This window comes from Odontesthes bonariensis, chromosome 23, assembly GCF_027942865.1.
Source record: "Odontesthes bonariensis isolate fOdoBon6 chromosome 23, fOdoBon6.hap1, whole genome shotgun sequence".
Classification (NCBI taxonomy): Eukaryota; Metazoa; Chordata; class Actinopteri; order Atheriniformes; family Atherinopsidae; genus Odontesthes; species Odontesthes bonariensis.
Genome location: NC_134528.1, coordinates 19329294 through 19356820, shown reverse-complemented (window position 1 = coordinate 19356820; position 27527 = coordinate 19329294). Strand labels below are relative to the sequence as shown.

Sequence of the window (27527 nt, the reverse complement as noted above, 5' to 3'; positions counted from 1 at the left end):
TTGTTGCTTCTTTTTTTTTATTGAACTCAGTCAACTCTCAGATAAACGGACAAATGCATACAATTTTCACTCAACTGATACATTCAGTTTTTCTGTCATGTTTTTTATCTCAGCTACCAGAGTCCCCACTGATGAACACAGCAGACATCCAAGCTTGCTAGTTTATAATCTAACCTGTGATATTTTGACATGATCAACAGCATATAACACAAAAATCATTTAGGGATCGCACTGCAGTTTGCAGTGGAACACAAAGAGAAAGAATGGTTTCTATTTTAGTTAGTTTCCTGATAGGTTTGTTAATTGGAGAGTCTTTTTATTGTATGCATTGAATGTTGGAGGTTTATGACGAGGGAATACTGAGTGTTGGTTTGATATATCTATATATTCCACTTATCTAAATGATAATGAGCAAAATGTTTTTTAAGTCCTTACCTGACACTAGAAAACATCATATGCAAATGCAAGGCAGACAGGATACAAGACAATTACACCACTTAATATAATCCAGATGTCAGGAAAAGGTTGGTTTGAGAGGCAAAGAAATCTAAATTATTACACGTCAAGTGATGAAGTAGAAAGGGAGGGAGAGTAAGGCAGAATTCAAACAAGGATGTGTCTTTTATACACAGTTTTTAAAAAAAAGGAAATATATTTAGTTTGGAAAAGCTTTTCAACAACAATCTTCTATTCTCACCTTTTCAACTACAGTATTTCAGGGAAGAAAGAGGGGTAGTTCATGATCGTAAAGCTGGTTTATCTAGACTGAGCTTCTGTTTATGGGCTGTTTTTCATGCCCCCTTTTATCTATAATAATCACCCAGCTTGTCTCTGAGAACTACATTGTCTGATGTAGTCACTCCCATGGGTTAAATTGAATTTAAGAGGCCATGACCTGCTGGACTATTTAAAGAGCAGCCACAGATCTAAATCTTCTCTTTCACCCAAGCATATGGCAAAGAGCAAGATGCATTTGTATCTGTACTGATGAAATCATCAATACAATTTAAGAGCACAGAAAGGGAAGTGCATTAGCGTGGAGGCATAACTGAATCCATATCAGTTATGCTCAGAGATGTGCTCCTGCCTCTCCCATATGAAAAGCCCGATGCTGTGCTTAATAATGAAATTTGATGTTTGAAATGTGGGAAAGGGTTTGTCAACAAGGGCTTCCCTGTGTCCGACACACTTATGCCTCTAGAGCAGAGCAAGACTGATAAGTTATTCATGATGTTCAAAAAAAAAACACAGAAAGTCCGGGACAGCACCCATCATCTTGTATGACCTAGTTCTTAAGGAGAAATTAAGGGAGAATGCCTCAGGGGATCATGTGCCCCCTCTTTTCTGCCTGACTTACACTTACTAGGGTAAAGCACTTGCCAAATGCCCTTGGTCTGCCCATGGAGGGCCCACAGGAAACAAAGTGGACTCTCTGTCAGTGTCAGCTCATTCTCAAACTGCCTTCGATTACCAGAATATCATGGAGTTATGTATAAGTAGCATACCATCTCAATTCATTTTCACTGGTCAGAACCATGCATTTCTAGATTCTCGTGTATCATTATGTGTCATTCAATGAAATGCGTAGTGGTTAGGTGTAGCTAATCAAGATGGCAATATGACATGAAACAACCCAGTTTCAACACCAAAACTGGGGAAAAGCTACTTTGTTGTGGAGCACTAAAATGTCTTAGCTTGACTTGGGTTTTCTATGAGTGTGTTTCTTTTGCGTAGCAAAACTTTACCTTTAACCTAATTTTAGAAACCCCCAGTTTTCCATTTTGCTAAATTGCCAGGCTGCCAAGAATTTGGACACACCAAAAAAAAAAAAAAAAAACGGATGAGTTTTCTCTGTTTCACTGTTGTTACCATAAATCTAGGATCACAAAAACAACAGATGAGATGTTAGCTCTTGGAAAATCAGATTTTTGCCCATTAAAAAAAAAACAGGATCCATTAACTCATTTTAATATTTTATTGTTTGAATGATGAATGAATGAATCAATAGAAGGTGGCTTTGATCTGTGCATAAAGGGAATATCAATACATAAAGACAAACGTAGTGCAATTGCAGCAAATAAATAAATAAATAATGGTTAAAAGTGGAAGTCAGTGTAGCTAACATCTTACTTTATGAAATGTATTCAATTAATTTTTCTTCTCTGTAAGTGAGGGATCTAAAGCAATGTAACAAATATTCAACAATATATGATCAATCTCTCCATAAAATGTTAATAAAATTAATCACAAACAAGATCAGAATATCTGTTTGCAGCTTTTAGGAAATCATCTTTGTTCTGTCCTTTAGGGTTTGAAGGGAGATAGGGTTTTACAGACAGCACATAAAGTGTGTTCACACTTGTAGTTTGGTTTCCTGGCCTGGACCAAAGCCAAAATTAGTCTCAGGTTGCTTTGCCATTTATCCTGTCAGTTTTTTTCCCTTCTTTATCATTATTGAACCAACAGATGCTGGATAAAGCACATATGACAAAGATCTCATCTTTAGAGGTAAGCCTCTCTCTGATATTTATATATGTGACTTAGAAACATCCAAAGCAATGTTGTATGTAAGGATAAATGTGCTTGTTTGAACCAAGAGTTTTTTTGTTTTTTTTTAAACCAACGGACATGTAGCAAAGAACTGTAGTGGTGCCCGAAGAAGTGGGTACACTTTTAATTTTTGCTTTAAAAAAAAATGCATCTATTAGTTTATCAAAGCGGACTGTACCATGCCCAGTGCCTTAAACAGAGGCATTAAAGCTACTCATTTAGGACTGGTTTAACATCAGACATTGGGATAGGGTCCAGCTCCCTTTGTGAACCCCAACAAGATGAAAGTGATATGGAAAATGAATGAATGGCACATGACATACTATTTACAGAGGTTTTCACAATACCAGTACCAGTACATAATACCGATACCACAATAGAATTTTTTCACACTGGGAGCACTTTGTCTTACTAAACAGAGAGGCAATTAAGGAAATGCACTTATTCACTCTCCTCCTGAGAAGTTAATATGAAGATTAATACTGCTCTCAAGAAAATGCAATGGCTCACATTTTTTATTCTGAACATAACTCAAAGTGTAACAACTACAATTTGAGTTATGTCCCAGATTAGTGCTTGGCTTTTATAACAAACATCAGGAATTTAATCAGTAAAGGTTAAAGGAGCTTACTGGTATATTTAGTTCCCTTTTACTTCTTTCCCCACGTTCCAGCTCTCTAAACTAACCTAAACTAATGTTTCCAGCCTGGATGCTAAGCCAGGATAATGGGTTACCGGCATCAGCATATAAACATTAAAGTGGTTTTAATTTAACATTTGAACGAAAATAAAAAAGTAGTTTCCACATCTCTGAACAATTTATGTAAGAACAGTGTAATTAAAGACTAAATGCTAATGAATTCATTGATATGTATATATATCATCCATTCTTGCTCAACCTGCTCAAATGCTGCGATTTTCTGGAGTTTGTTTTAGAGAAAACACTTATATTGATCTTAAGGAAGCCTAAGGACAGCCACCTGTGACGAACAGGTGGTTCAACAGTACTAAAAAATGGATGGTAAGCCTCTCTCTCTGACATTTCCTGCCACACACACACAGCTCTCTCCTCCTGTCTTTCCTTTCCTCTGATAACAGATTCACATGGTGGCTCCTCTGAAACCAGCCACTGTTAAGGAACCCCCACCACCAGAACAGATAACCCTAAAACTAGTAGCAGACGCCTGTGTCGGTATTTCTTTCAGCTGATGCAAATGTGTTCATTCTTTTGTTTGACAGTATGTACGACAGGTGTGTGTGCATGGCGGGAGCGAGGGTGCTTGTAATACAACACTTTTGTTCCCCTGCATACAGAAATGTTGCTGAGGTTAATTTAAATTTCAGGCCAGCTCAGTTTGCCCCGCCTGCTGCCTTGGACACGTTACACTGGTGTGAGCATTACAACTGCAAGGTAAGGGGACACAAAGTGGGGGATAGGGTAACACATCCAATCCCACAGAGCACAGCCTTGTTAGGGGTTGGGTTGCAGGTGAAAATGTCTCCAGGCTTTGAGATCACGTGGTGTCTCTCATGAGGGCCTGAGGAGATGCCCGTCGATTTCCACTTTAGGACAAAAAGATAAGTAACACAAACGCTGCATCAGAGCAGAGGGACAAAGAACTTGAGCTTTATGCATGGATGCCATACGCCTTACAAACAAAATGACAGAAAGCTGCCTTTCCTGCGTGTGTTTGGGTTGTTTGTAACAGAGCAGGGGGTTGGTCCCACAGCACCATCCCTCAAATTACAAATTGCAAACTGGTGATGAGAAAAGCCTATTGGTGAATCTCAAAATTCTGAGAAGCTCATCTGATTTTTGGTCCCCCGCAGGGACTCATTTGGAGACAACGGATGAGAACTGACTGAGGGAAAAAACATAGGCTCAGGAGTCTGGCTTCATTTTGTATTATGCAGCTCCCCCTGTGGTGGAAAGTGAGTGAAGTAGAAATTAGAAAGTCATATCTGCTTTTGCACACATAAGAAATGTACAACACAGTAGTCTCGAATACCAGAACAATTCAGAGGGGTCTCGACTGAAGCTCACCTAATCTCCCAAACTGTTTTTTTTTTAATCCCCTGATCAACCTCTATTCCCATACTGAAGAAAATAATCAACATAATAACTTAAGGGATCAGATCTAATATTGACACAGTTACCAAAAATGTGGTAAAATACAAAAAAAAAGAATAAATAAATAGATAAAAGCAAGGCCCTTTACACATCTATTAACTGTGCTGATCAACCGTAGGTCAATTAGCACAAAGTGCTTACCACAAAAAACAACCCGAGGGCCTGTGGGCCACATTTGTTCATGTCTGGTTAGAAGGCCAGACATGCTGTACTATTCTGCGTTATAATTTGTTAAATAGCAAAGTAAGCAGAACCGTAGAAACAGCCTATACACAGTCATGTATAGCCGTTAAACTGAAAGACAAAAATATGTGGGTAAGATATCTAAAAATCTTCAATGAATCAGCATCATAGGATTGCACAATGATGTAGGACATGGCAAACTGGGCTGACACTGCTGTTTTGTAGTCAAGTCAGAATTCATGGTAAATGGACAGTACTTGTATAGCACTTTTCCAGTCTAGCTGACCACTCAAAGCGCTTCTAACACTAACATGCCACATTCACACAGTACGCCTTAAGTCTGTACATAACTACGTGCTTTCTAACCATTCATACACATATTATACACCAATGGATGCATCAGTAGGCAACGTGGGGTTCAGTGTCTTGCCCAAGGACACTTTGACATATAGCTCTGGGAAGCCAGAGTTGAACCACCGACCTTCCTATTGGTAGGTGACTGCTCTTCTTCCTGAGCTACAGCCACCACAAGGGAAATCAAAGTCATCGTCTGTCATCGTGTGAAATCGTTTCCTGAGCAACATCCTTTCCTGTTTCAACGTCCTTGATCTAAGGAAAAGCAGTTTATCTCAAATTACCCAGTTTCAACACACATCATCCAGACCGTGCTGATGAAAAACATTCAATCATTTTCCAACACGCAAAAATCGCTTGGCATTACTTTCACCTCATGTGAAATCGAATACCGAAATCCGTCACCGAGATTACTTGTATGTTCTGTTAGATAAATGGTGTTGGCATTCCAACATAAGCACAATTTCTTGTCTTTGGATCAGACCCACGAACAGCGGAGGATGTTATCACAAATTATCCAAATTTTCAAAGATTAAGAAAACTCTCTGAAAAGGCAGGTTCTGATAAACACATGGAGAAAAAAAAGATACAATGTTTTAGCAGAGGAAAGTAAATGTAAAGGACTGAAGTTCTCACATGGAGGCTAATGTGGCTGCATTAATGTCAGCTCCTTTCAGCCCAAGTGTTTTCAACTAAAATGCATGAATAAGCATCACAGATAAGCCATGTCTTTATTTTGGAGCTGTAGAACTTTTGATATTTACACTTTTTGTGGTGAATTTTACCCTTACTTCTATTCTTGTGATTCGAGATGACCTCCCAAAGCTCTTTCGGTTACTCAACACGTCAATCGCAGATTTTCATGTGAATTTATGATGGAAATCGTGCGTCGGGATGTCTTTATACTGAATGTAACAGTAGATACACGGGTGACATTGGGTTATGCACTGAATAAAGCGAGTGGTTGAAAGGTTAAAAAGGCAGGACATGCCTTCTATAGTGCTTCCTTGCCGCAAATGTCAAAGGCAGAGTTGTTCCATTGCTCCAACCAAATAGTGTTTCCAAGTGTCTTGCAGAATAATAGCACAGCAGTCACTGTGTGTGGGTGTGTGTTTGTTTGAGGAATGCACTGAATGAGTGAAATAAAAAGTGATGCATCTACGTGTGTTTGTGTGTGAGTGTGCGTAGATGGGTCAGTGTGACTTGTACTGAAAAACAAGTGTCGCCAGGAAGACCAAGAAAAAGCATTTGTATGAACTGATGCTCTCCTTTCATGCTCAAGGTTGCTTGATATTTCAGAGATCAGATTTGACTTTTCGGTTTATCACACGTGGCAGCGTTCAATCAGCGCTACACAGACTGATTAAACGTGGCCTCGCGGTAGAGCAAGAAGCAAACTGATCCTCTTCATAAGAAGACTGACATGGAGGGTGATGACATATGTTTCACTTACATTGTTAGGTGGGAAAATAATAATACTCATATGCATTTCTAATAAAAAAGGTAGCCAATAGAAAAAAACAGGAAGTAGAAACTGACAAAATCATCTCTGTTTTTTGTTTGGATTACACAACCATGAAGCATTGTGATAGTCAGCCACTTTTAGGGGAGCTGCAGGAAAGATTTTATTAAATTTGCTCCTCTGTCTGTTATCAGTACTTAAGCTCTCTTAAATCTAACTCTCACCGTAAAAGCAAATGAAAGCATATTTCATCGAGTCAACGCAGCTGTAGATTAAAGATTAAATAAAACACCAAATGAAGTAACTACACTTGTCAATGTATGAGGTCTGTGAGTGAAATTTAAGCTTTGAACTTATTGCCAAGTGTGAGCATCAGTTCGTGATTCCACCAGGGGGCACTCTTACACATATATTTTCCTTTCATTTGCATACAAAGCCTAATGAACTCACTGACTTACTCAGTGATCTCCTGTTTGGATCAGTTAAGATTAAAAAAAATGAAAAAAAAATTACTTTAAATGTCAACAGCTTTTGCAGTCGAGATAACGCAGCTGTATGTGCATACCTCTGAAACAGACGTCATTTTCACACCTACCGCACATATTTCATTCCTATATATATGCGAAAAGCCACAAACAATCCACAGAGGAAACAGAATGGCCAAAAATGTTAACAACACCGTCATACAGCAAAGTAACGGAACACTTCCTCTCAAAAAAATCCTACATTTCAGAAAGCACTTCAAGCTGCTTGAAAGGGTTCAAGCAGTTTTGCTTTCAATTTCAAAGGAAATGCCTCTTTTCTCCAGTTCTCTTTAAAATAGTCTTACGCTATTGCCTCCACTCATTCATAAACTCCTTGATGTGTTGCATCAATACAGAAAAAACGTAATAAAGTTTCATATAGTGAAAGAAAACTCCGGAAATGTATATAATGACTTTGGAGACTTGCGTTGTTGCTCCTTTCACCCCTTTCTCGGGTTCTGTTCTTTTATTTGTTGCTGTTCGATTTGACCTACATTTTTACGCATTTCAAAGCCATTCATCTGAAATATACAGCCGAAAAAATAAAATAAAAAAAAAGTTAAAAACGTGTTTAAAAATAAAAAAAACTCTTTTTATTCTTTAGTGGGAATTAAAATGGGCTTGGAGTTATTAATGTTGCCTCACAGCAATAAGGTTCCCTGTTTAATACCCCACTGTGTGGATGGACTGTCGACCCGTCCAGGCTGCTGTCTGTGTGTAATGTGTAAGTTTCAAGGAAAATTTGTGTCAGCATAAGATTACTTAAGTGGGAAATCCCTCTAAAGGGACCTGCTATATATATACATGTCAATAAGTGTACTATAAATCATTAGCGGTGCTCACTTGAGGTTAATACTTCTAAGACATTTACCAACTAAGGCTATGCACGCCCTGATTGGTGAGTAGTGAACTAATGCTTGTAAAATGCTGCCCTCTCATCTTTGCTGATCATCCCCAGAAGCAGTTAAGGGAAAGCTACAAGTCAGTACTGAGGTGTGGTTGGAGATCAGCTTTTGGACTTCCAATCAGTACCAACCAACTTGGTATTTCAAAAGGGTTCGTTTTTCAGCACCAGGGAGTGTTTTTAGGAATGGATAGAAGATATTGTGCTTTATTTGAGTCTCTTCACGTATGCTAAATGCAACCGCTGCAGTTACTTTGGGCTTGGGCTTCATATTACAGTGACTATTCTCAACTCATGCAGCCTCAGTCAGTGTACTTACCCTGAGGTGGGGGACGTGCCCAGTTCTGCTGCGCACTGGGGCGGGCTGCTGAGGAGAGAGCCAGGCTTTGTTCTGCCAGTTATTCTCCACACACACACACACACACACACACGCATACACAAATCGGTCTGAGTGGATAAAAAGGATTGTTTCGATGCCTCGGCGCTGACGGTTTTTTTTTTCCTGTTGCTTTTTCTCCTGCAGTTTTCGCCTGCTACATGGCCTCCGTCGTTAACAGCGCACCTCTGCCGGCCAGCAGCGCACTTGTTGAAGATCCGCAATTTCAGGAGATTCTGCAGAGAAGCCGCAGCTTGACACAAAAGATCCTGCTCTCTATACCCGACACGCACAAGTCCTGCATTCACACAGAGGTGAGAGAAGTTGCATACTGCCATATGCGCACAAGAGGCACGTTTCTCGTTCTGGCTGAACACATTTAAATCAGATTTTGACGTTGCTGCGTCACACTGATTTGAATCAACGCCATCAAGTGCCATCGACATGAGGGTCCGCAGAGTTTGTGGGACCACGGGTCTGTAACTGCTCTGTGATTTCTTCAGTGTTGGATGTGCAGTCACCGTTCACTTTATACCTCAGGATGTTTTTCTCTTGTTTGAGATTAAGATGCAATGAAACTAGAGGGAACAAGGAAAAGAACAATCTTGTTTGACTGGGTTAATCTCCATCACTAAACCTGTCACTGTATGTTTTCATGCAGATGTTTTACAGACTAAAAGGTCCTACAGCTTATTTATACCAATACAACTTTTAGGTACTTGTACTTTGGTTCTTTACTTGTTATATAATATATGTCTAACACAGAATTCTTGATATAGAGTGACATAAAATGCTGTAATAACCACCGTAGAGCATCATAAACTTATTGCTTAAATAGCTCAGTGATGACAAATTCAATTTTTCACAGCTATAAAGTGCTGTGTAATATTGCTGTTTTTAAGATTCAAAATGTTTTAAATGTATGAATTGTAGCTATATTGTAGTATTTCTACACTGGTGCGCTACTTCTTTTTCTTGCATGTAGAATCTAAGTACCATCTGTGTGAAATATGTAACATAAATCCTACATGTGTTTGGTTTTCTTTTGCATGCCAGGCTGTTAACTGCCATTTACATCGACATTATCTCTTTACCACAGACTCTACAGCTCAACTCTTCTGAAAATGCTAAGCTTGTAACGATGGCATCCACCATTGGCATCCCCCCTTCCCCAGTGGTCAGAGCGGTTTCAGAAAACTTCACTCTGGTAGGCGTCTTTCATTGAAATGCGATGAATATGTGAATTGAATGAGGATTAAAGACAGAGAACATGTCATGATATGTTTGTCTTACTTCTTCCCCATCAGGAGAACAGTTTGAAACGGATGTACGAGGGTCTGCAGCTGCACCAGGCCCTGCTGAGCGGCGTCTCTCCTCAGTTGGAAGTAAAAGATAAAGTGACTGGTCTAATAGCTGATATCAGGGATCTGGCAGTTCAGATCGTTAAGGTAGAATAAACCTTCTAAATCTCTGTCTCTACTGAAATACTGCATTGCTAGGGCCTTCCTAATGCACTTTTGTGTGCTTTGCAGATGCAAAAAATGGCCCAAGCAGAAGCTGCAGTGGAGCAGAGCCCAACTCCCGTGGACCTGCGTCTACCAGGGGACTACGAGGTCCAGGTGGCAGCACACCTGACTCTGGTGCAGCTACAGTCCTTCGGGCAGGACATGGCCCGCTGCCTCAGGAGTCTGGACCAGAGCCAGGAGGAGGACACAGAGAGCTGACCAATAGGTGTCATATACTTGTTTTGACACGTCCAAAACATGCCCTATGTAGCCATTTTTTATTATGGTATTTATTTTCTATTTATTTCTATTTATATATTTATGTATGTAATTGCAATATGAAGTATTTATTTAGTGAGTTTATTTTTGATAAAAGTTTTGCATTTAACACACTTGCAACCTTGAGTTGTGCACATATTAAGGACTGATAAAAGATTGCACTTATGCATCTTTTGTGATGACTCTGTTAACCCCGCTACGCGTTTGTGTTTTCTAACCTTTAATAAAAAAAAATATCTATTTTCCTGGAAAGGCATTTGCTCATTTGTGACCGTGAAGTGACAAAACTGATGACACATGCCGCCTTTGCGATTTATTCCGGTGAAGCAGAAAAAAAAAAAAAAAAAAATCATAGTAGGGAAGTGCAACAAAAAGTGAAACAGAAGTTTTCGGTGTCACAGGTTTTGCTACTTGGCCAGACATATTTCCTGGAGGGAGTGTTGCAAGTGGCGAATGACCAGCAGTGTCACACAGAGGATGATTCCCATGTGCGTCGAGTCATGTGGTGGCGATGACAGCATGTGATCCTTCTGACTCGGGCCGTGATCACAGTGGTCAGATGGTTAATCATTGTGGTCAAGTACTCGCAAACAGGAAAAAGAGAGGATCTTCATTATGAGCTTCTTTTTCTTTTTTTTTATTCCAAAAGCTACTTACACAATTCTTAAAGTGTGAAATAGTACATAAGAAAAACAGAAACAAATATGAGTATAAACAATTCTCCATCACAGAAAAGTACTTTAAAAGAAAGACCCAACCAGATATGTGGAGGTTAGAAACAAAGTTTTGGATTTAACCCCCACAAATGTGCTTCTGATGCCAACAAGGAATACATTTGTCAAATCTGGCATTTTGGTACTGAAGTAAACTGAAACATAGGGTTTTACAGAGCAGAGATGGCTTTGGCAGCAACTCTCCTCCCCAGCGGCAGAGTCAAGTCAGTGATAGCCAGGACGACCTTAGGCTTGGCAAGAGCAGGCAGCTTCACCAGCTCTGAAATCTAGATGGACACATAGAAACAAAACAAAACAAAAAAAACATGAAAAAAAGAATCCAGTCGTCATCGGGTTGCTCAAGTTAGGGGGCTGACCCTTGCTCTAGTTATTTGGATGTGCTTATAATTTTTTTTTTTTTAACTGACAAGCTACATAAACCACTTTTCATTCCAACTTTTCTCCCTGAAAATACTGCAAAACATGAGTGTTACAAGTTACAGCAAGTGTGTGAGTCATAAATAAGCTGAACAATTATGTGAGTGTGAATTATAAATTCAAGCGTCCCAAAATTTTTTATAGCGTTCGGTTTGTAGTGCCCGCCTCATTTAAAAAAATACATTTGATTCTTTTCCAGTCTTTGATTTCTCACTCTTTATCGAGTGATTAATCTATAAAAAAAAAAAAAAAAAAAAAAAAAAAAAAAAAAATTAAAAAAAAGACTTTCGGCGAGCAAAAAAAACCCATTTAAGGATGAATTGCAAACCCTTCCCAATAAAGTCTGACTCCTCTTTCTTCCCATCCAGCCCCCCCCCCTCTGGTTGCCCTCCCTTGCTTCTTCTCCTCCCCGCTCATAACTCACCATTGTGAAAGGCATGAATTGCAGGATGCTCCCACGGCTTCCCTGCTCCAGGCACTCAACACACTCCTCCATGAAACTCTGGACGAACTGGGTGTGAGGCCCAGCCATCTTGGAGCCCACGATGGAGGAAATAAGGAGGAAAAGGTTGGCTGGGAAGAAGAGAACAGAATGCATGGACTGTCATAGCTGTTTTACATGCCATCTATCCTTTTCCGGAGCAAGTTGGTACACTACCGTATTTTCCGGACTATAAGTCTCTCCGGAGTACAAGTCGCATTTATTTCGATATTTATTTCACAAAGTTTCCTTGCGACACTTCGGCCCATGGGGATGTGAAACGTGAGGGCGGGGCCTCGTCCATGTTGATAATATGATCCGGTGACACGTTGTGTTCAGTAACCTGCTTTTCAACGAACTCACGGAAACTGCCGACCTCGGCTTGGAAGTCTGCCGGCAGTTTCTGACCCTGACCCCCGGTGTCCGTGCTCTGATAGAGAGGCGGTTGCGTTGCATGAAGCGGTAACACCAAGAAGGCCCGCCTGCAGAGTCATTTGTGTTCATCTCCTCGCCAAGTACCAGAGCACGGAGACGCAACTGCACCGCTGACGAGCCTCTCCCGGCAGTACGTTGTTCAAGCTACCCACCTGTGGACTCGTTCCTCCAGCTCTAGCCATCTTGCTTTCAGCCCGCGATTAGCTTTCTTTGTTTTCATCATTGCAGTAAGATTAACCTCCGCTTTTTGCCAGTCCCTCACAGGTTTCCCCACTCACTCCAAACCTTCTTTCTGCCCCTCGGTTACCGTTTCCGGCTGCCTATTTTACAACCTGCAGTTAATGTTTCATTTAATTTTATTCAGTGGTACAGGGGCAACATATAGTTGTCACAAGCCCCTCTCGCGGCAGTAGATAGCAATGTTTCCTCCTTGGTTCATATCAGTCAGTATCAATTAACATTTTAAAACATGTTAAATTCTATACATTTTGATATACAAGTCGCGCCACACTATAAGTCACAGGACCAGCCAAACTATGAATAAAAGTGCGACTTATACTACGGAAAATAGGGTAGTGATGACTGATGGTTATTACATGAATCTTACAGAATTCTAAATGCAAACTAAATATAATGAAATGTTACCAACACCCATTTTCTTGGAACATTGATCTGATGGTTAAAATGACTACCAAAGATTTGGTCTCACGCAAAGCCTCATGAGTAATGCAATGATTAGTTGTTCCACTGTAGTCTCTGCAAGATTCTCACAGTTTCCAACACACTCGCCCTGCTTTTGATTTATTTACAGATAAGTCAAAGCCCTATCTTTCTGTTTCAGTTACGGGTGGGGCCTGGCTCGGGTGACTAAACGAAAAAAAAAAAACCATTCTCCCAATAAAGTTAATCCAAACTTCACCGGGTTTAACGAACTGAGAAAAATAAAGAACTTTGCATGTCGCTGGCCCAATACAGCCACCCAAACATGTCCAGCGCTCTTTGGCACAAACTCTATGAGTCTGTAGAGCTCTGCTGGAGGAAATAAAAGGGGAAGTAAAACCACTCTTCCACAAGACTTTATCGGTTTTAAGAATCTAACGCAGAGGTGACAAAACAGCTCCAATGCTTTCGCTGCTCAACTAAAGACAGAACATGGGAAGTGCTGGCGGTGAAGCCAAAAATATACGTAATCTAAATTTCTTCAAATCCATTTATCAGTTACTTAGTCCCCTGTTGTTCCCGAATAGGAAATTCTGCATTAATGGCTTTCTCTCGTTCATTTACTGTGGATTCCTCTTTAATTCCTCAATTCTGATACGTCTAATCTATTTATGAAGGTGGTGTTGGCTGAAGTTGGTTAGTTACTTGTGCAAAATAACATGCATGTATGCATACATAGGCATCTAATATAATCACAGAGCAGAATCTCACCAAGGACTCGGTTGAGAGGGTCTCGCATGTTGACAGTGTGGAGCTGGGAGGCCGACAGGGAACTGCTCATAGATCGGTCTCCTGTGAGGCAACATGAGAGATGAGAAACAGCTGATTGCTAAACTAAAAGTTTGGATTTTGTGCAAAGTCATTGGAGAAAAAGAAGGAAACATACACAAAACAAAAGAATAAGGAAGCTTATCAGTGCTGTTTGTCCTATGTGCGAGTTCCGCTCTGATTTCCACCACCATCTCACACAATTTAGTGTCTAAAACAAGCTTGTGAGACACATTTCCGTTTCAGTACTAATTGTATTATTCAGATATCATCATAGGAAGGAGCGAATGTCATTGCAATGTTAGCCGCAATGATTTCCGTTGATCATTGTTTTTTTTTTCCGTGGTAAAATGATTGGAAAATGTATTCTATTTATCGAAACCTACAGTCACACAAAACCACACGATTACTTCAGAGGCGCTGAAAGTTCCTGAAATGTCTTTTAACTTGTTATGGCCTCCTAACTTCTTGTTAGTGATCACTACTGACCACAGCCGGTTGCCGGTAACAACGACATGAAAAGATTTGATTGCACTCAGTGCGTTGGCACGCAGCACAAAGAGAAAGTCCAAGAAGCTTAGCGCAGATCTGGGAAAGAAGGCTGCAGATTTACAAGTTAGGAATGTCTCTTGGAGCCATTCCCTCAGTTCAAACAACTGCGAATGCTACTTGAAAGTGCAGCTGCCCAAGCATGGGAACGAGGGCACCCGTTGTGGTCTGATGAGCCAAAGATGAACTCTTTTGGCCACAGCTGCAATATGTTTGGAGGGGCAGAGACACATTCAGCCCCATGAAAACTGTACCAGGTGCTCAGCAGGTTGGTGGTTGCATCCTGCTCTGGGCCTTTTCTGCTGCCAGTAGAACTAACAGATGGTGGGTGAAATAAAGAAGATCTGACTCAGAAATCTTTTGTCCTCCAACCGTTACCAAGACCATTTACCGTTACCAAAAATAATCGATATTCCAGCCATGTTAAAAGCTATTTATTCATTTATGTGTTGATAAAGATCAATTTATGTGGCCAGAGTATAAACAGATCGGCCACATCATTTAAACTACCTGTCTAATATGTGCAGGTTCCCCTCAGTCTGCCTACAACCACAGCATCTCTGAGCTTGCCCTGTGGCGTTGACATCTTTTAGGATCAGCGGGTTGTGACGGGGGCTCTGTGGATCGGGCTTGTTGTGTCACATCTCGCGTATACTCAAACTGACTGGGATCGCAAGAGTCTGAAAGGTGGGTCGGCACATTCGGCTCCTTTGTCTCGCCATTCTTGAGCAGTTTATGTTGTGACAGTAAAGATCACTGCTACTTGGGAGTCCCGTTGCCCTAAAGAATGAGCTTCATCTTCAACAGGGTTTGTGAGCAGAATCTGGCCTTCTGACATCTGTGGTTTTAATGTTATGACTGATTTGTGCATGACAAACAGTTTCTAAATGAATTCCCATGTGGGGTTTTTATGGAGTAAAAAAAACAAACAAGTTTTTGTTTCAATGATGACAACACTCAAAAGTAGCTCAAATAATTTTTCCTAAGTCATGCAAACCACTGCTCTGAAGATGTTTAGTCTGGGGATTTCCCTTTGTTCTGGAAAGTGAAATTTTCCAAAGATGGTTTGAAAACGTATTACATAAGTCATGTGGACGGAGTGATAATAAGGATGTGTGAGTACAATATAATACAGTTATTGCTCTCAGCTCCACTTCTGAGTACTGAAACGTTGAAAGAAAAACCTCTTATTTGACCGGAGTGCTCAAGTTGAGCCTGCTGACTGCGAAGACACTCACAAGTGAACGTCATGCAGACACAGAAAGTGCTTAAAGTGCTTACAAGAGGTAACCTGTTGGTAACAGGATCTTATAAAGGCTGCGTACTTCTGAAGATTGTCTGGTATTAGCATAATCCCCAGCTCAGACGGAAAAAAATAAAAAAAATCAAATATCTAATGGGTCGCAAGCGTCATAATTAAACCATGTGTTAGAATCCACACATCATTACACTGACCTGGACTGGAGAGGGCTACGGGTTCGTCCTCATTGGAGCTCAACAGTCGCATGAGTTTCGATGGCTGAGTGTCATCCAGGGGAAAGAGGCTGTTGTAGTCCTGTGGTCCATAATATTAAAAAAGAAAAAGAAAAAAAGGAAAAGACAACACCGTACTATAAATCATGCCTTATTTTTAGCCTCAATATCCATTTAAGGGAATTATATCGCAATATTTCAGCACTTCAATGCGTGTCCATTTTCCTTTACCCTGACACACGTTCCTTTTACTTCAATTGAAATTTGAATTTCCAAACCTAATATTAATAAAGTGGCCTGGTGGAATTTGTCACGACACTTGCTTTAACAGTTTTACCTCAATATCTTCTCTCTGCCTTTTTCGCTGACGAGCAGAGAATGGGCCTTTGTGGTGGGAGGAATAAGAGCTGAGGGCACACCACACAGACAACCTGAGGGAGAGTGAAGTCAAGACGAGTCGTGAAAAACAACTTAACCGCTGCCCCCATCGGGATTATGGCATTGGATTCCTCTTACTTTGCTAAAGCCTTTCCAGGAGGGTCTGCCAGGTTGCACCAGTGGGCGGAGTCAGTGAGCAGGTTGGGCAATATGGTGCCCAGCAGTGTCAGGGTGATCTGCTGAGTGTCCAAACAGAAGATGCTGTAGAGTAATTCGACAGCCCGATTGGCCCACTCCTGACGCGTCTCCTTCAGCAGTTCCTGGAATGAGACACGGCGCGCTGTTAGCCTAACTCCTGCAAAGATTTATTTGCAAAAGCGGTAGTGGTCAAAACAAAAAAAGAACAAATGAATGATATTAAAAAAAAATAATTAAAAAAAAAATAAAAAATAAAAAAAATTCGAAGCAAATGATGCAAAGAGGAAATATGGAACAAAAACACCGTTAGCTGAATAACAAGATTTAAGTGTATCAAGAGGGAAAAGAAATGAGCTTTGGAAATCTTTTTATGAGGAAAGAAATGTATGAGAAATACACGTGAGCATAAGTAGTATCTTATATCCATCCACAGCCTTTTCACTGGCTCTACTTTTCTGCCCGTCAAACCTTCAGTCAACCTGTGCTGAGGCAGTTCTGATAAGATGGATTGTTCATTTTTACACTATGTTCTTTGACTTAGTATCATTCAGTTTTCCGACTTGCATAAACATTTTATAACTCCAAGTTTCCAAAATGGGCTGCTTTTCCTTGTTTTCCATCAAAATTAACAACAAAGCTTAGAGGTTTTTTTATTGCTGGATGCTCAAAGCAAGATATCTGATGAAGTCACTTTGTAGATTGTGGAAAATCTGATTAAAACAGAGAACAGCCATACATTAACAGATAATGAGAATATAAGGGTTAGTTGCTGCCTTTATATACAGTCTGTGCTGCTGACAGTCAAGTCTTGCGCTATCAGCACTTTTACTCATTCCTCTTACCTTGACCAAATTGTTAGTGAACCAGAAGACCCCTCCCATGTTGAGCAGACTCTCGAACAGATGCAGAGCTCGGCTGTCCACCCAGCCTTTACGCAGCACCACCTGGAACTGGTTGCTAAGGGCCTTATGGATGGGTTCTTTGGCAGGCAGCAGGTTGCGGTAGGGGATCGGCTCTTGGCCTTCAACCGGGGAGCGCAGAGCTGCGCCTGTTTGTTGGAAGACGTCGGCACACATGTGCTCCATGATGGAACTCATGATGATCACCCTGTTAATATTTTAGGAAAGAGATTGCATGGTATTAAATGCAAGTAATAAGAGACTTTGAAGGAGACTTGTTCAGATATGGAAGGGTTCATCAGCATCTGGTTCAGGAATATGTTAAATGGGTTGAATTTTTTTTTGTACCGTTCGTTGTAAAACTGCAGGGTGTTCTCTGCATACAGTGGGGTTACAAGTTGTCGGATCATAGTTTGGGGCTTCTCTCGCTCATCCCTTCCCAGCATCCTGACATGGGCCACAAGCCAAGCCACTGCACAAATAGCCATACTGCACACCTTCCCCTTGATGTTGTCAGTTATCCTCTACTCTCCGGAACAAGAAAAGAGGAAGGAAAGATGTGGTTAAGAGGTTGCGTAACATGGAAAAAGATGAGTGGTTATGACTAAAATGACATCCTTCCACATTGTGTGATCTGAAGGACTTGAATGAAATGGAGAACAAAACAAGAAGTCGGTTAAATCTGTGACGCCTTTGCAGACTTGCAGGTTTTCATTCCCCCTTTTCAACAGAATACGTCATGTTTAGCAGAGTAATGAGTCAAACTAAAAAAATAGCAAAGAGAAAATTCTTGGATTTGTAACATCTAGGGAGGATCTGTGATGCTCAAGCATCACATGAGCCACTAAGACACTGATGACAGACCTGTACTGCTTCCACAGAAAGCACGCCATTCTCCCACGCATTAAGAACTTCCAATATGGCCGCTGGAATGCTGAGGCAAATTTCATGCCATTTCACCTGACTGTTGAAACAGAGGAGGGTAAAAAAAAATAATATCCACATTTAGAGCAATGCTGGCCATGTGTAAGAAATTTACCAAATAAAACAGTCCTGATTGAAATAAAATGATCTGGCAAAGTGAAATCATTGGGAAATTTTTTATTTTTTTTTAAATGAATGTTCCAATTAGCATTTGCTACTTTCAGTCTTGGTCAACAATGAGGTGATGCGTAAGTTGCTCAGTGATCTGAATGGTTGATAAAAATAAATAAATAAATAAAAAAAAGATTTGAACAGAGTTGCACCGACAAGCTAAATTGACGTCGGCTATCCTGAAACTTACACTAGTCTCATCTCTGAGGAGTTGTTGAGCTGCGTCACCAGACTCTCCACCTTTCCAGGCTCGGGTCTGAAGCAGGGGTGGTCTGGGTTTAGAGTTTTGCCCTCTTCGGGCATACACGTCTGTAGCCACGTTTCAAAAAAGGGCGTCTCCCCTGAAGGACTGGGGTCTGACAGGATCACCTGGAGTGGGAAATGGAAAACGAACAGATGAAGCAATTTCTAATGAAACAAGAGCATCAGCAATCTGATACTGATGATGTTAGTCACTTATGCACAGTCCTCTCTGGACATCTTGTGGCCTTTAACTGAAAGCCCGAGCTATTCTAAAATCCACCCGTAATACTGTGCCTTTGAACATCAACATAGCTTTTAAACAAACTTTTTGGTCAAGTATAGATTGCTAGGAACGTACCTCCGAACCGTACGTCTGCACCACATGACAGAGCATGAGAAAGGAAATGTCAAAGAGCAGCGCCCGCACCGACGCAGACTTGGCTATGGGAAAGGCAAAAGATATCTGCAAAGTTAACACCTTTTAAAACAAACAGTATGTCAGAGGAGGAAGAAATTCCCCTGATTGGAACATGTCACTCTTCTAATTGAACTCACATCCTTCACCGCTGATGTGCTTGGGAAACTCATTAAGCCTAGTGGGAAAAAGGGGAAAAACAGTTTGAAAGATTGTGTTAAAGATCCAGCCCTGCAAAACTCCAACTTTTGCAATACACCACTGTTGATGCCAATGTTCTGATGTCCGAGGACACTACTTACACGTCCGGATTGCATTTACTCACTTAATGAACTTCCTGGCAAAGGATTTGAGTTTGCCAGTCGCTGCTGCCGCAGCCAAGAGCAAATCCAGGCTCTTTCCCGACAGCATGTGTCCAAGGACACCGAGAAGGCCCTCAGGGGACTTAGAGTGGTCTGCATCTACTGTCTAATACACAAGGAGATTCAACTATTATGTTTATGATAATTATTTGCAGCGACACAAGGCATTTTTCTTTCATTTTTTTTCTCAGCATGTAACAATTCTCTTCTCACCGTTTACACTGTCAGAGATTGTTTCCTACGTTATGTTTACTGTTGTGAAACACCAGTAAGACATCTGGATTGCAATTACTTAGACTGCCATCACACTTCACATCATGTCTCAGTGCACTACCTTAAGAATATTGGTGACAGTGGGCTCAGCTCTCAGGATGAGGCCTGGGTTAGGCTGGATGTTAGCATTTTCTGCGGTCTTTAGCCTTGGGGCGAACTCCCTGTCCTCGGTCCTGAATCAAATGTGCATGGGGAGAGGGACAGGAGGGAAGGGGCAGGGGAAGGGATGGGGTGCATTGTACTGTGTGAGTGTGGTGACTAAAATTCCATTCTCATTTTCAACAAAATAAAAAATGAATTATCACTGCATAAGAACTGCATTCCTGAAATGCTCTGCATCATGCATGTGCACTGATGTCACAGACAACCATACCGTTTTGATGTGAGGCATTCTGTATTTGAATCCGAGAGCAGTCCAAGCTTGTTACACTCTTGTAAGAGCATGCCGAGGCAGTCGCAACTATGTAAAGAATGACAAGGAAATGAAGGATGATCACCTCTCGTGTTGGCTTTCCAGGTATCAGCATTGTGTTGCTATACGTTTAAAAGCAAGAGATGGTTGTGGGGAGACTTTTGCGCACTTACTTGCATCTCTGATCTGCTTTGTCCAACAGTGGCGTCAGTTTTAGTAAATACTGAAATGCAATATTCACATCGTCCATGAAATCCTGGAAAAAAAACAAAACAATTGCCACGTTTATAAGTGACGTACAAGGTTTACAAACTACATTTGAAATACAAAATGCCCATGTTTCTGTAATTTGTTACAAAGACATCAGTGAGTGAATTATTTTACCTGTCCTTTGTCAGCCTGAGGGTATTTCTTTAGTCGGAGTAGAACTTGAGGGATCTAAGACAAACAAACAAACAAACAAGAAACGCATTCCTCATGGCTGACTTTGTTTGTGCATAAATATGATAATATAACACACCGCAGTACTAAAGTACTAAAAGGATTACGGCTCTAAACTTCAAACAGAACCAAGAAAGGAGTGCTCAGTGAAAATTTTATATTCAGAACACAACTAAGAATGGAAAAAAGTGGAAGAATGAACGCAAATAAACATTAAAGGAAGAGAAGGGCAAACGAAAAGAAGATAAGAAACTCGAGTCCTCTTTGAAACTCTGTAACACCTTGAGGAAAGTGAAGGCAGTCCATTTCAGCTCCTCTGTGCCCTCTGGTGACTCTATGAGACCAGTGAAGCAAGCCTTCCATATCTCCAGGACGAAAAGAGCGGCAGGAATTTGCTGAGGAGAACAAACCATTTGAGTGCTGCTTAAAAAACAAAATGCATACAACTGACAGCACACAAAGGTGTGTCACATTCATCAAATAATTGCCTGATTGTAATCACTTCCTTCCAACCGACGTACCCGGGATGACCACAAGCAACAGTTTACCTGGAGGTGCTCATCTTTTATTATTTGAGTGCACATTTGTAAGCCTAACCTGAACCCTTGCAAAGTTCAGATCTACTACCACAAATCTACTAAAAGGTTCCTGCATCCAATCCACCGCCTCTTCACAAGATGAATGTGTATTATTAAACTATTTTTGGGGTTAATACTACAATACTGAAATAAAATAAATTATCCTTCGTTAGTTAGAAATCAGAAGTGCCTTTTCCATTCGAAGCTTTTGAATAGCTTCAAGGCTCACCTGCATTCTCTTGATCATCATTAGCTGCTCCACCAGAGGTTGTATCTCTCCTGTCAAATTCATGGTTCCCTCCAACATGATAAAAGCGTGGACTGATGGGAAGGAGGCATGGTCTGGAGGGTCACACTGCACGGAGAGCATCACGGGAATACTGCGGAAAGAATTAAGAGTTAAGCCCGGGAAGATGGACTGCGATTGTCTTTGAGACTTCACAGCAATGGCTATGCGTTATCAAGGAACCCTCACTTTTTTACTAATAACAAGCTTTCTTCTAACTTGGTCTTCAATGCCTCGTTAGATACACTGCCAAGGCCGTCTGTCACTTTGAGCACTGCTTGCTCTACGCTGCTCCAGGAACCTGTGGGGGAGAGGCAACATAAACACTGTTATATCCCACGCCAAATGCAACCACAGTCATTAAAGATTTGAAAAAAAAAAAAAAACGTTTTTGTTAAACATAGGTGGCATTGTTTCATTATATCGGTTGCTCTCCGATATTTCTAATAAAAAGCGTATAAAAATTTGAACATTTAATCCCACATAATTTCACCAAAGAGTGACCACCATGGAAATAAGCATCTGAATACATTATAAAAAATACAATTCACGACAGACATAAGAAAATAGTGTCAACAATAAAACATCCTATTCTAGCACCTTGATCTTCCAGCCGGGCAATGTTGACCAGAGCTCTGTTCTTGTTGCTATTCATTAAGTACTGTAGCCTTTCCTGGCAGGCTCTGAGACTGGTTTCTGTGCTGGCTGATGGGCCCAGTTCTCTCAGTTTTTCACAGTACCATGCACAGCCTTGCAGCAGCCAGTCTACCACCCCCAGCAGGGCCCGACAGAGCCCGATGCATTCCTCTGCTTTTCCGTGACAGCTGTGTGAGGAACAGGCAGGAGACAGAAGACAAAGGAAAACTTGACTGTAAAGAGGCAGCCATTAATCTAAGTTATTTTAAGAAAGACACATATTTTCATAAAAATCATTAAAAACTGCGTGACTATAAATGTAATAAACTTCACCAGAAGTTAATTTTTCATCATTCATCATGAAAGATTTATTGCTCATTTAACAGGTTTATTAATGGTTAGTAGCCAATCAGTGATTATAGATGTCTGGGTACAGTCAACTTCAGAGGATGCAGTTGGACGATCAGCTAAACACTTGAGTTACAGTTATGGTGACTATTTAAACTGATTAGGGAGTACAGTGAACCCTCGCTATAATGCGGTTCACCTTTCACGGTCTCACTGCTTCACGGATTTGCATCGTGCATTGTGTTCTGCATTCTGATTGGCTAAACAGTCTCTCCGCTTCTTCTCTACCTGTGTGTCAATAACGTTGCGGTTTAATATGTACACGTTCATTACAGTTCTCAAATATAATCGATGGTGGCATGTCGGTAAATAAGAATCTTTTTGCCCAGAAGAAAAAAAGAGCGACAACAACTACCAATAACTATGTTCTTCTCTCGAAAAAACACACCTGCACCGCGGGCTTTAGAAGAAAAAAACACTACAGAGCGGAGTCAGGTTGCAGCGGCTCAGTCAGAAGAGCAGTGAAATACATGTGAGTCACTATTTGTCCTACTGTACTTTGCATTTTTTTTTCAAAATCATTTTTCATTTTCTCCCGTTCTAATCCAATGTCGCGGTGGAGCGGTGCTGATCTCCGCAATTTGAAGCCTTCAGTTCGTATTGATGATTAAAATGATTATTTTACAGTACAGTAGTTATTTGTAAAAAAAAAAAAAAACGTTTATACAGTACTTTTATTTGTTAAACAAATGCTTGGGCCTGTAAAAAGGTTTTGTTCTTTGGTTTCAATGTATTATGGAGTATTTCATTGTAATTGTAAAAAAATAAAGGTTACTACTTCACGGATTTCGCCCATCATGGGTTCTTTTTGGAACGTAACCCCCGCGAAAAACGAGGGTTCACTGTAATAAATATAAAAAATGTACACCTAAGCTTTGTTATGGTGGCATAATTAAACTTACCTGAGGCGATGGCAGAACATATCCATTATCTCCAACAGTGACTTGACACACAACTCGCGGGAAAAATCGTCAAACTGTTTCAAGAGAGAAATGCCATTGAAATCCCTGGAGATCTTTAAGCTATCATAATTGTTGTCAGACAACAAATTACCTTGCTGATGGCTGTGAGAACACTGGAGTAGGACACCATCTAAGACAAGAGCGGATAACATCAACTACTTGCAAAATACTGTTTATCTACAAAAGACTTCAAACAATGCATCCTTTCTTACCTGTGAACTTATAGCATATTTGAGGTAGGACAAAATAAGTGGGTTGGGGGAAGGACCAATCAGCGCCTGCTCCATCAGAGCCTCTGCAATACACAGAGAGCATTTAGAGCCACACAAAAAAATAAATCGGCAATAAAATTACAGGTGTTGTGTCAAATAATAATCATGAACCTGCAAGGTTGAGGTAGTCCCATGTTGCCCCCTTTGGAAAGTTTTTCTTGATGTTGATGGCCCACTGATAGTCACTCCATCGTTCTTTCCAGGCCTGCAGAATGGCTTGTTTCAAGTTGACTACCTTCATCCTGGTAGAAATGAACACATACACCTGTGGAAATAAAACTGTGTTTTCAAGAAGCAGTAACTTTAATCTATGACTTTAATCTATTTATTAACGTTAGCCGTTAGCTTTAGTGTTACTTAGATAAACTAACATGTCATGCCAGCTGTATTTTGCCCATTGTATTACATCTAATTGGTCAAAAGAAAGCAGAACTTGAGACTCGTCTTGCAAACAATTCAAGTCTTTGTCATAGACTTGAAGGGGTAAGAGGAGCCTTGTGCAGAGCTATTGTAACAAAAAAAAAAAAGTTATTTATTACAGTGCCCCACAAACCCCTTTTAGGCTAGATTTGTAGTGTGTTAATTTGTTACATAAAAAAATAATACTGCAGGCATATATAGAGAAAAAAACACTTTTAACACTGTAGTGACCTCCACGCATGAATGGATCTATTTATTAACGTGTTAGCCGTTAGCTAGTGGTGCCATTCGTTAGCTCACGAGTTAGATCAAACTAACATGTCATGCCGGGTGCAAAAATCCACGAGTGTCACAATAAACAGAGCCAAATATATCAATAGTTGGTTGATGTTCAGTGTAATGCTTACCTGAGTTTTTCTTTGCTTTAATGAGGCGTAGAATGTATTTGTTTACAGATCTGCTTCTTCACAATGCGAGGGACCTAATTAATGCTGTGAAAGACGTAAGCGTTCATTGGTTAATATTACAGCGTCAATGTATTCTTATCGGTGATTGGATGAAGAGAGTGGTAACCGCCCAACTGCAGATTGCAGAGTAATGGCTTCTGTTCGTCACAAGATGTCGCTATCACAAAGAGTTACAGACCCCCCAAAAAACTTAATTTGTGGTTGTGTGAAAACTCAAAAAGCAAGAGAGAAAAGTAAGCAAAAAAGTATACTAAGCCCTGCTGTCTTAGTGTAGTCTAACTCTCACATTGTTTGGGAGTAGCAATACTTGTGGATTTTGATGTTATTTGGTGAATTTGTGGTAAACTCTCTGAAGTTTAGTTTCTCCCTGTTTTTCTTCTTTTTCTTTAAATGTCAAAATAAATCCAGACCAAACTGACATTAAAAGTTAGCTGGAAATTTCATTTTTTTCAATTGCCTTAAAGTGACTTTGAGAACTGCCAGCTACCCAGCTGCTAACACATACAGAGATGGAAAAAAAATTTGTTTAACAAAAACACGAAAATATTATTATGACCCATTTCATTGTCCAATGCATTTTATTAAATCCTTTGCTGTCTTATGTAACCACCCCCTCTATGTTCAGTCCTTTTCAACTGCGTTTTGCCCATTATATTACAGCTAATTGGTTAAAAGAAAGCAGAACTTGAGACTCATCTTGCAAACAGTTCAATTCTTTGCCATAGACAGCCAAAATTGAAGGGGTAAGAGGAGCCTTGTGCAGAGCTATTATAACAAAAAAAAAGTTAATTATAACAGTGTCAGACAAACCACTTTTAGGTTAGATTTGTAGTGTGTTAATTTGTTACTAAAAAAAATGATACTCAAGCATGATCTGATGAGTTTTTCAGTCACTGTTTCACTTTGGCTTTCCCTTCTTCTCAAGGGTAAAATGGATACTGTTTTCAAAATCAACTACTACAGTGAAGTTCCTGTATTGAGTCTGCAACTACAAAGACCCTCATTCTGCTTGATACTGGAGACGGTGTCCAGGGACAGAAATCTTGCAAGCCGGCGCAAGATGATGCGTATTGGTTTAGGTAGGCATGTGTTGGAGGGGGGATGCGCTTGGAGGTGTGTGTGTGTGTGTGTGTGAGTGTGTGTTGAGATGTATTTGAGGAGAAGGATTTTATCCCTCTTGCCTTCCACTGAGAGCTGCATTAAGAAATGGTGCTGACAGATTTGAGTCTGCCCCAGGGGAGACCAGAGAGACTGTTGCTGCAGTTCAGTGTCTGTTCTCATGACTTCACTGCAGGGACAAACCCAGTTTTGCTGACTTTTATTTTTCCTCTGTGTGACTGTGTCATTTAAGTGTCAAATTATTGACCTGTCCCAGTGTAATAGCACCTAGTAGCATTTAATTTTTGGTATTCAAAGTCTCTATAATGGGCTCTTTCAAGCCTGCTACTTCACAGGTTTGTAGACACTTGTTATCTAACTTCTGAGAAGGGAGAGACGATATGTTTGTTGGCTTTCTTAAATAAAAAAAAATGATGATCCTCTTTTTTTATGATCATTTTCTGATGTTCATCATTTATTCAAAACTAATTTGACTGGCTCTTTCTACTCTGAACTCTATTGTAATAATGCACCTTGAAAATCATGACCTCTGACCACTGTTTTGTCAAAACAGTCGATCAAATCTGTCAGCTTGAATTGATAGCTAACCAATAAAATAACCATTTATGTGGTGTTCACAGTGAGTCAGACGAGAATATTGTGAAACTAATCAAAGCAAATAGAATTCATTTATCATATTATTAATAGCCTATCTGTTTTTTTTTCTTCTTTCTCTGAGACCCACTGACGGGCTTCAGGCACACTGAGATGATTGCCAAGTATTGAGAGCCAGGAAATGAGAGTGGCCCCCTCATGTCGCCTCGGGTTGTTCGTTCACTTTGCTTCATGAGTTTGAGCAGGCTGAGAAGAACTTACTGTAGCTGAGAGACGATGAGGCACAAAAGATGCCAGCGCTTTCAGTGGTGGTCATGGATCCGTTCTCAGGTTAAAGCTCCAAATCGCAGCCTAAGGGGACGATGATGCAACTAAAGTAGCGGATGATTGTTAAAACAAAAAAGGATGATCTGCCAATATGGTGAGAGGCATTTGGTTGCTACATCTTGTGTCAAATCTACAGCTTTAGCCACAACGAACATGAACTTTATCTGGGTTATTTATAAAAAAAATAGGGATCATTGAAAAGAAAAAAAACACAGTTGTGTTAGATGTTTAACACTTTCTCAAATATATATGGTTACTGTCACTTTGTAGTGTTTTATTACAGTATGCTATCTAATCCTTTAGAGGAAATGAATATCTGACAAACAGAATTTTTTCCACATATATGACGTACACAGAGTGACGAGGATACTCCTCAATGCATGAAATAAGTAATATTTCATTCAATATTTGGAGTGTTTTCAAAGTTAGAACATGTAGAATAAGAAAATACACATGGCACGGCATGAAATTACAATTTCCAAAGCAGATGCAGCCCATGTCCATTTTGATCATTTACATGTGTGTTTTCCTGTAGTGACACATCAAAATATCCTCTTTAAAAGAGGATGATGGTTGAAGAGGGGTTAAGATTATCACGTAGCGGTGATGTCATCAAGTAAATAAATACGGTCAAGCTTACAAAAATAATGATTAAAGAAATATTAATAGAAGTATCCGTTTACATATTCAGTCCTCTGATGTGTACACAGGCAGCGCTAACAGCTAGCCAGTCGGGCTTTTTACACAAGATGACAAGCGTGGGTAGTAGGACAAGGCTGTTGTGTCTCTTCCATTTGGTCAACAGACTACAAAACATGTCACTGGATAAATTCCCATCGCGTCGTGCATCTCAGAAGGACCGATTTGTACTTTTTATGTCACATAGAAGCCTTTTCA

At 40.3% G+C, this 27527-nt stretch overlaps 2 protein-coding genes across 3 annotated transcripts; one reads left to right on the top strand and one right to left on the bottom strand.

The window, feature by feature from the left end:
• The first annotated feature begins 8242 nt into the window (after nucleotides 1-8242).
• On the top strand, nucleotides 8243-10520 carry csf3a (colony stimulating factor 3 (granulocyte) a). The gene is made up of 5 exons (XM_075457250.1): nucleotides 8243-8260; nucleotides 8632-8798; nucleotides 9584-9691; nucleotides 9792-9932; nucleotides 10017-10520. The coding sequence occupies exons 2-5, from the start codon at nucleotides 8646-8648 to the stop codon at nucleotides 10206-10208; spliced, it is 594 nt and encodes a 197-aa protein (XP_075313365.1). The 5' UTR covers nucleotides 8243-8260; nucleotides 8632-8645; the 3' UTR covers nucleotides 10209-10520.
• A 378-nt stretch (nucleotides 10521-10898) lies between these two features.
• med24 (mediator complex subunit 24) lies at nucleotides 10899-24634 on the bottom strand. 2 transcript variants are annotated; one of them, XM_075457509.1, is made up of 26 exons: nucleotides 24531-24634; nucleotides 23815-23968; nucleotides 23644-23726; nucleotides 23523-23561; nucleotides 23372-23445; nucleotides 22026-22249; nucleotides 21615-21726; nucleotides 21369-21519; nucleotides 20843-20956; nucleotides 20505-20558; nucleotides 20294-20376; nucleotides 20082-20168; nucleotides 19770-19869; nucleotides 19399-19541; nucleotides 19214-19251; nucleotides 19017-19099; nucleotides 18606-18784; nucleotides 18185-18284; nucleotides 17669-17844; nucleotides 17264-17528; nucleotides 16362-16543; nucleotides 16183-16276; nucleotides 15828-15927; nucleotides 13767-13847; nucleotides 11844-11992; nucleotides 10899-11268 (listed from the first exon to the last, which is right to left on the bottom strand). In XM_075457509.1, exons 2-26 carry the CDS (start codon nucleotides 23942-23944, stop codon nucleotides 11152-11154), a joined length of 2958 nt encoding a protein of 985 aa, XP_075313624.1. In that variant the 5' UTR covers nucleotides 23945-23968; nucleotides 24531-24634; the 3' UTR covers nucleotides 10899-11151. The 2 variants fall into 2 exon arrangements, with proteins under 2 accessions (XP_075313624.1, XP_075313625.1); XM_075457510.1 differs by having other exon boundaries at nucleotides 23815-23945; nucleotides 24531-24616.
• Nucleotides 24635-27527: the final 2893 nt, after the last annotated feature.

What these genes read in the sequence shown, in the direction of transcription:
- csf3a (XM_075457250.1), top strand. Translation starts at nt 8,646, where the DNA reads ATGGCCTCCGTCGTTAACAGCGCACCTCTGCCGGCCAGCAGCGCACTT. An exon ending in TTTCAGAAAACTTCACTCTG is followed by an intron (nt 9,692 to 9,791) that starts GTAGGCGTCTTT and finishes CTTCCCCATCAG; the next exon opens with GAGAACAGTTTGAAACGGAT. An exon ending in TGGCAGTTCAGATCGTTAAG is followed by an intron (nt 9,933 to 10,016) that starts GTAGAATAAACC and finishes TGTGCTTTGCAG; the next exon opens with ATGCAAAAAATGGCCCAAGC.
- med24 (XM_075457509.1), bottom strand. Translation starts at nt 23,944, where the DNA reads ATGAAGGTAGTCAACTTGAAACAAGCCATTCTGCAGGCCTGGAAAGAA. An exon ending in AGCTTGTTATTAGTAAAAAA is followed by an intron (nt 21,520 to 21,614) that starts GTGAGGGTTCCT and finishes TTCTTTCCGCAG; the next exon opens with TATTCCCGTGATGCTCTCCG. An exon ending in TGATGATCAAGAGAATGCAG is followed by an intron (nt 20,957 to 21,368) that starts GTGAGCCTTGAA and finishes TGTTCTCCTCAG; the next exon opens with CAAATTCCTGCCGCTCTTTT.